Here is an 8,096-nt window from a genome sequence, read left to right on the forward strand (position 1 = left end):
GCCCAGAGAGAAGGGGCATGGTCAATTATTCATTGCTTTTGAGTTGAAGGAGAGCTATCGGTTCGTGTGCACGTGTTTCAGTTCATTACGATGATTGCAAGCGTTCGGTAGAAGAAGCAAACCTACCGAAAGACACGTTTTTAACGCTAATGATCCTTCAAAACCAGATGTTCTCGTAAGGCAGAGAGGATACGTGACACGATGGAGCGGGAGGACTCCACAGGATGAGTTTACTATAGTAGGATGGAGGATTTGGCGGCCCCCCCACCTACTCTTTTTGAGTGCGGGTTGACGGGTGTCTGTGTGGACATTCCCCTTAGTCAGCAGAAGCTTCAAGTGTCCTTAGGTTCAAGTTAGACGACTAATGTCTGGCTTAGTGTTCGTGACTTCATGTGTATGGCATCGTAATGGTTCATCTCAATGCACACGCATTTTCCGTGCTTTCCAATAGTTTAAAATAGTTTCATTCCACTGTTAAATAACCTGTTCAATACAAACATGCCAGAGTTCCCGTTAGAATATTTTTTCGCCGGTCAACATGTCCGTTAAAGTTTAAATCTTCCTGACAAAATGAGAAAAGTGCCGGTCAAAGGTCTTCTTTGTTATTTATAGTGCTTTAAAACAAATTGATATGATTTGATATTAAACAAATTAATCATAGTAGATTAACTACATTATTGAAAAGTGTTCAGTAATTATAATAAACACGGGAATAATAAACGGACCGCTCTCCCTCTCCCGCCAGTATCATGCAGCTCACGGATCAGTGACCCGACAGTAAAGCTAAACATATCTATAACTAGTTACGGTAGTTTGAGAGGTAATTAAAATAGCTACGTGTGATATTCTAACCTGAAGTGTGTGTGTTGTCCGCTCACCGCTGCAGGTGATGCAGAGCTGCGTGTCGAGTCTCGACTCGTCAGCAGCAGCTGATCTCTCTCCCGTCAGATTAGACTTCACTCGCGTTTATGTCCATATCGATCAGATCCAGCTAGTTCTAGCTAATGATATGACTACCTGCTTATTAAAAAAAACCTACACAATAAGTGTCGCTATGCAACTGGATGAGGCCACAAAGTATAGCGCAGCATTATGCATTTGTTTACATGCCCACCGGAACCCCGAGGCATTACCAACAGATCAACGCACAATCAACCCATCCAGGACATCTCGTTCTCCACATTACGTGTTAGACATTAGAGTTGACTATTCTTGTCTGTCACATACTCTTCTTGTCTGTCTCATAAGTGGCGCAACTGAAGCGGTATTGCGCTAAAGGGAAATTATTTTGACCGGAGAGATTTAGATTTGCCGGTCTTCAGCATATTTACAGATCGTAGTCCGGTAATTACCGGCTAACGGGAACTCTGAAACATGCCACTTGTAAACATTAAATAACATTTCTGTGAACTGATATTTGTTCAGTGAGCTTATTATTAATTAATAATTATTAAATGTCAGACTTAGTATATTGTTAATAATTACATACAATACATGGAATTTGTGTGTGTGTGTGTGTTCCAAGTGAATCTGCGGCCCCCCGGTGGCCCCCACCAACATCCAAGTTGCCCATCCCTGCTATAGAGTAACGTATGTTTTATAGGGAGTTGTAAAAGGGAGGTGATTTTGCATGTTGGCAGTCTTTATTGGGACGGATTTCATGCCAGTAATTCACCTTAAAATAAAGTAAATAACCCTCAAACTTCTCTTAACAGTTTGTCATGGTTAGCTGTTGTGATTGGTCAACCGCTTAGAGATGTCCCGCCCCTTAATCTATCACGTACCATACATTTGATAAAATACGAGGTACACATTGGGAAACGTTTGCGTTGCAGCAGCCGCATAAAAGAAAATAGAAAAAAACAAGGCATTTATAAGTATAAATTAAAGAGTGGAAATAAACAATACTAGAATTTGAACACCTCAAAATAGAATTAAAGCACCGTTTAAAAAGTGCAGTGAATGTGCACACGTACAATATGTTGGAGAGCTAGCCAATAGAAGTGATTGGCTAGAAATATGTTCTGGAAGTAAGCGAGTCCAATGGTGGCGTCTTTTAGCCTTTGCAGACCATTTACATGCATTAAAACGTATAGAGTGGAGCTGCAGAATTGCATTTTCCCAGATCAGTAAATAATCCTGCGTGAATATCTGATCGAGTGTCAGAGCTCGTAAGCAGCAGGAAGATGCAGTGACTCAGCAATAACCATTCTGCTGTCGATATGGATTCTCCTCCCACTGAGCGGCTGGATAAACAAACCGCTCTCCCTGCGTTCGGATTATTTGGGTTCTGCTTCTGCTTCGGACCAGACAGTCTAATAAAGCCCGAACAGAACAGCGGGGTTTATGGGAAATGCGGTCCTGGTATTGAGAAGCGACAGCTAACAAAACAACCAAATGATGTGTGTTTATATGCAGTAGATTAGATGCGTGAAGCGTACCCAGCACATTGCCGACTCATCCATAGACACACACACACACACACATACATGTATACATCACTTCAGGGGACATTACATTGACTTTCATGCATTTCCTGGAGACTTATCCTAACCTTAACCATAACCAACACATGCCTTACCCTAACCAAGTCTTCACCCTAAAATTAATCATTGCCCTTATGGGGACCTCCATTTTGTCCCCATAAGGGAGGCGAGTCCCCACACGTGAGTATGTAAACAGATGTAGGTCCCCACAAGTATAGTAATGCTAGGACACACACACACACACACACACACAAAAGCCTCTGGGGCTGAGCAAGGATGAGCAGGCAGGATCTCTAAAGACGGGGTTAATTGAGTGGACACACACACTGACACACACACACACTGACACACACACTGACACACACACAGACACACACACACACACAGAAACACACACATGTTTTGAAACGTCTTTGATTCACATTGATAACCTGCCCTGAGGGTCTGTGAAGACGGGGTGAAAGAGAGGACAAACACATGCACACAGGAAAATATGCTCCCCTCTCCATGTCTTAATCACTTTGACGCCACACACAGACACACAGACACACACACACACACACACACACACACACACACACACATACCATGTATACATCACTTCAGGGGACATTACATTGACTTACATGCATTTCCTGGAGACTTATCCTAACTTATCCTAACACACACACGCGGTTAGTGGTTATTTTGATTAATATCTGTATTCTAATATTTCTCTGTGATTGCTTTTTAAATAAGCATCAGTTGTCTGTTTAATGTTGCACTCCGACATGGTTGTGTCGTTGGGTGTGTGTGTGTGGAGTGTGTGTGTGTGTGTGTGTGTGTGTGTGTGTGTGTGTGTGTGTGTGTGTGTGTGTGTGTGTGTGTGTGTGTGTGTGTGTGTGTGTGTGTGTGTGTGTGTGTGTGTGTGTGTGTGTGTGTGTGTGTGTGTGTGTGTGTGTGTGTGTGTGTGTGTGTGTGTGTGTGTGTGTGTGTGTGTGTGTGTGTGTGCGCAGAGTGTGTGTGTGTGTGTGTGTGTGTGTTTGGTTGTTGCTCTCAGGAGGTGTTGATAAAGATTGGATGTGAACACGGCTGGCATCTCTGCCCCTCTCATGTTGGCACTTGGCATCACAGGGGACAGTGTACTGACCTTTCTCTCTCTCACACACACACACACACACACACACTTCTCACACCTCTGTCACCACCATGTGTGAGACACTGCTTGTCGTCGCTTTTATGTATCATCGAACAGCTGCTGCCCTCGGACTTAAACTGCATTATGAGCGTTTTAAGTACCTTTTAAATTGTTTTCAAAGTCACAATATTATAATGTGTACTGGCAGACAATGCAGAACAAACATGCTGATAATGATACAGACGTGTGGACATGTCCTACCTCTCTATGTTATATTACTTGGCAGGTTAATCGTAGTTTAAATCCTTTTGAACACATTTAGTGTTAGTCTGGCTTCTATCATGCATAATAAAGTAGAGCATTTGGCCAAATAAGGGATGTATAGGACTACACGTATCATGTGACTGTAGTTCTCTCTTCTTCCCAGCAGAGGGAGCTCAAGCTGGTGTTTTACTGCATTGCACATCTGTTCAGGATTTAACCTTCATTCGTTGAACATTTAGCTAGAAAATCTAAAATTGGTAGTTATTACAATTTTTCTCTCGAACATTTCACGAGAAGTTTCGCTTGCTTCAACCCTGCTGATGCAGCTTAGCCCGATACATATTCTGTTTTCTGTGGCATTTTAAAATACGTTGCAAAATACATGTAATAGTTGAATACAAACAAACATGGCCGTCTGTGTCTCCGTCTCCACGTGATTCACTGTGATGGATGCTCTGACATGTGTCCTCATGGGAGCAATCACTTTCTGCTATATTTCCCCTTCAAGTCAACACAGTGGAAGAAACGGCAGCACTTTAGGAAGGTCACACACACACACACACACACACACACACACACACACACACACACACACACACACACACGCAGCTATTAAAGCAGTGAGCATATGAGAGTGTTGTCAAAAAGGCAATTCACATTCTACATATTCCCACACACTTCAATGTTTACACACACACACACACACACACACACACACACACACACACAAACCATGTATACATCACTTCAGGGGACATTACATTGACTTACATGCATTTCCTGGAGACTTAACCTAACCTTAACCAGAACCAACACATGCCTAATCCTAACCAAGTCTTCACCCTAAAATTAATGATCCCCCTTATGGGGACCTCCATTTTGTCCCCATAAGGGAGGCGAGTCCCCACACGTGACTATGTAAACAGATCTAGGTCCCCACAAGTATAGTAATGCTAGACCACACACACACACACAAGGTTTGAAGGGAGCGCTCTACTACTTGTAAAAATGTCCGATCTTTTCACCTGAATGATTTACCCTTCGCTCAGGATGCACTTGATACGATGAGTAAGACTCGTTATTGTCGTGCACTTTTAGCAATTTCTGACTCAAGATACTGTCAGAGAAATCAGTGATAATAGCGGTTTTTGCTTTTTAAAGAGTCAGATTTCATTTAGTTTGTAAAAGTGTTTTCGGCCCTTGTACATTTGTCTCAGTTCTCGTAAAAGTGTTTCGCATCTTGTTAATTTTTTATTGTTATTGGTAAAAGTGTTTTGCTCAACACAGGATAACCCGTTTTTTGCTTTTAAAGAGTAAGAGTTTAAATCCTTTATTGTTTTTTCTCTCTCCACAGTACAATAGAAACGACTTTCGACACCACCGTAACCACGGAGGTAAATGGGCGGAGCCTCCCAGCCCTCACCACACGCTCCTCCCCCATGGCCTGGCGTCTCGGCCAATCACAAACCCCGCGTCTCCAGGCGGGCGACGCCCCCTCAATGCCCGGCAGCTACGCGGCGCCGCCCAGGGCGACCACGACGAGCGCCGGGTGCACCACAGGGCGCTACACTGGGCACTCTGACACTTCCAGGTTTGTGTTCAGAAGAGGGGTGAGGGGGGCGGAGCAAGGGGAGAATGGAGGAGGAGGAGCAGGAGGAGGAGGAGGAGAAGGAGATGAAGGGCAGCAGTCGGAGATGGAGATAACAGGGTACTTGAGTGAAGGAGATATCCTAGGGAGGAGCAACCGGACCAATGAGATCACCAGCGGGTAGGACGACTATAGCACTTAGCATGTTAGCTTCCTCTGATGCACTTCTGACATAAATGATGGTGCCAAAATGTATATTGCTAGCCTAAAATAAACTTGCTTCTGTTTGGTCGAGGTCAGTATAATATCCTACGAGCAGGTAGGACGACTATAGCGTTTAGCATGTTAGCTTCCTCTGATGCACTTCTGACTTCCTGCTTTAAATGCCAACGCTTTGATTGGTAAATGATGGTGCCCAAATGTATATTATCACGTACAATGCATCGGAGCACTGGCTAATAGAAGTGTTCCATAGTGATGTCACTGTGTTCCCGGAACTCCTATAGAACACACTACAGGAGAGGGAAAACCCCCCAAAAATCACGATAGGGCCTCTTAATGTTATATTCTAACGGACAGTATAAGAAAAAGAGACACTAGAGAAATTAAAGACGTTCTAGTATGAATCCAAAATGGAAGTATGGACCCGAAAGCGAGCAGAATATGTTCCACTCGATATGATTTGGCCTTCTTCTTCCTCTATACTAACTGAAACACTTGTTTGATGAATCATGAATACAAGTCACATTTTTCTATTCAATGTCGCAGTGCATATGGGTTTAGTAGAAAAGGTTGGCTGTGTGTTCATAGAGTCTCCAAGGCCTCATCTTTCTGTGAACATCAATACAAAGGGCAACATCCACCACGGCTGTCATCGTTTGTCTTGCCATGAAAGTGAAGTGTGCGACTCGAGGCCACGCCGTGCGCTGACAGATTAGCTGAATGAAAATAGATCCGGAAAACATCACTGCAAAATGTGTGATTGCTTCTGACCTTCATTATAACCATAGCTGTTAAAGCAGTGAGCATGTGAGAGGTTTGTCAAAAAGGCAATTCATATTCACACACACACACACACACACACACACACACACACACACACACACACACACACCAGACTGTGAAGGGATGTGAAGCAGAGTTATGGGATAAAGCATATTAATTAAAGTAACACGTCTGAAAGGAAAAGTGATTAGCTAAGCTTAAATAGCTAAATGCTAATGGTCTCGTGTCCTATCAGCCGTGCCTCAAATCTTACACACATTTAACAGGGCTCTTGCAGATCCTTAAAAAAGGCTAAAAGGTAACAAAAAAAGGCCTTAATTGGTACTAAATCAATCTTCAAAAGTCTTAAAAATGATACAAAATAGATTGTATTAATCGTTTTTGTCTTACTTTGCAATTTAAAATCTCCAAAAATAACTATAACTTCAATTTGATGTTTATTTTATACTTTACTGAATGCCCTTTTGCAATAATGATAATATTCTGTTTGCATCCGAAGTGGCAGAAATGCTAATTCAATTAAATGTTGCTATTAGGATTTCACATCTAAGATTTGGCTCAAACAGATACCCTATATATTTCTAGAGAAAAATGTGGTGCTTAAGTTGATTTTATTTTCAATATTGATTACTGCAAAGTTGGCGTTTTATTCTACACAGTGTTTAAAAAATCCAATTTACCTCAAGCTGTAGAATAAGGATTTGATAGTGCTTTTGTATCAGTATCCATCATATCACCGTATTCCCTTACTGGTTCAGTGTATACAGAACAGAGGTCTGTCAACTCAAGTCAATTTCATGTATACAGTTACTATCTTTCCACCGCAGCATCCTCATCCTCTCATTATTCCCCCTCTCACAGATACCTTACCGACGGCGGCCTTCATCTGTATTCGAGGAGCGCAGGCCGAGCCTCGGACTCTTCCACGTCTCAAGACGTTTCCCAGAAAGGCAGCAAAGAGATGCAGGGCGACATCGACAGGTAGGCACAGAGGCAATACCTCGCTTTGATGATTTGATGTTGCCGTGGACGATGACGCTGGAAACAGAGGGACAATGATAAATATACAGATGTGGGTACATTTCGACATTTGTGTTCAGATTTTTTGAATGTTCCAGATGTCACAACTAAGTAACTTTGTACATTTACTCAACTACATATTTGAGGTACTTGTACTTTACTTGAGTGTTTCAATGTTATGCTGATTGATACTTATACTACAGTACAATTTGTAAGCAGATATTGCACTTTTACTCACACGTATTTGACACTAGTTACTTTGCACATTCATTTATTACAAAACATAGTACTCTAATGGATTAAGATATCTGAATAAAGAGTCAAAAAGTAAGAAGTAAGTTCATGTCCTTGGAAAGTAACCTTGTGCATTTACTCAAGTGCATCTTTGAGTTAATTGTACTTTACTTGAGTATTGCCATTTTATGCTACACGATACTTATACTACAGAACAATTTGGAAGTATTTATAATGTTTTTTTACTCACTAAAAAAAATTAAGTATGACATATGTTACGTCCCCATTACGGTCTAGGGGACCTGGAGACAGTAACAAAAGGTTTATTTCTTAAGCCCTAACTGAACAGAAATACTCTTCGGAGGAGGAGGAGGAGGAGGAG

General features: G+C 42.1%; 1 protein-coding gene across 1 annotated transcript; it reads left to right on the plus strand.

The window, feature by feature from the left end:
* Positions 1–4,274: 4,274 nt before the first annotated feature.
* Positions 4,275–7,491, plus strand: LOC117468423 (neuron navigator 3-like). Its single transcript, XM_034112510.2, has 3 exons — positions 4,275–4,300; positions 5,222–5,458; positions 7,322–7,491. The coding sequence occupies exons 1-3, from the start codon at positions 4,275–4,277 to the stop codon at positions 7,443–7,445; spliced, it is 387 nt and encodes a 128-aa protein (XP_033968401.2). The 3' UTR covers positions 7,446–7,491.
* Positions 7,492–8,096: the final 605 nt, after the last annotated feature.

This window comes from Pseudochaenichthys georgianus, chromosome 23 (genome assembly GCF_902827115.2).
Source record: "Pseudochaenichthys georgianus chromosome 23, fPseGeo1.2, whole genome shotgun sequence".
In the NCBI taxonomy this organism is placed as follows: Eukaryota; Metazoa; Chordata; class Actinopteri; order Perciformes; family Channichthyidae; genus Pseudochaenichthys; species Pseudochaenichthys georgianus.

Bases quoted from the DNA above. Each gene is read 5' to 3' on its own strand.
- LOC117468423 (XM_034112510.2), top strand. From the start codon at position 4,275: ATGGCCGTCTGTGTCTCCGTCTCCAC. The intron at 4,301-5,221 runs GTGATTCACTGT...CTCTCTCCACAG, and splicing joins GTCTGTGTCTCCGTCTCCAC to TACAATAGAAACGACTTTCG. The intron at 5,459-7,321 runs GTTTGTGTTCAG...CCCCTCTCACAG, and splicing joins GGGCACTCTGACACTTCCAG to ATACCTTACCGACGGCGGCC.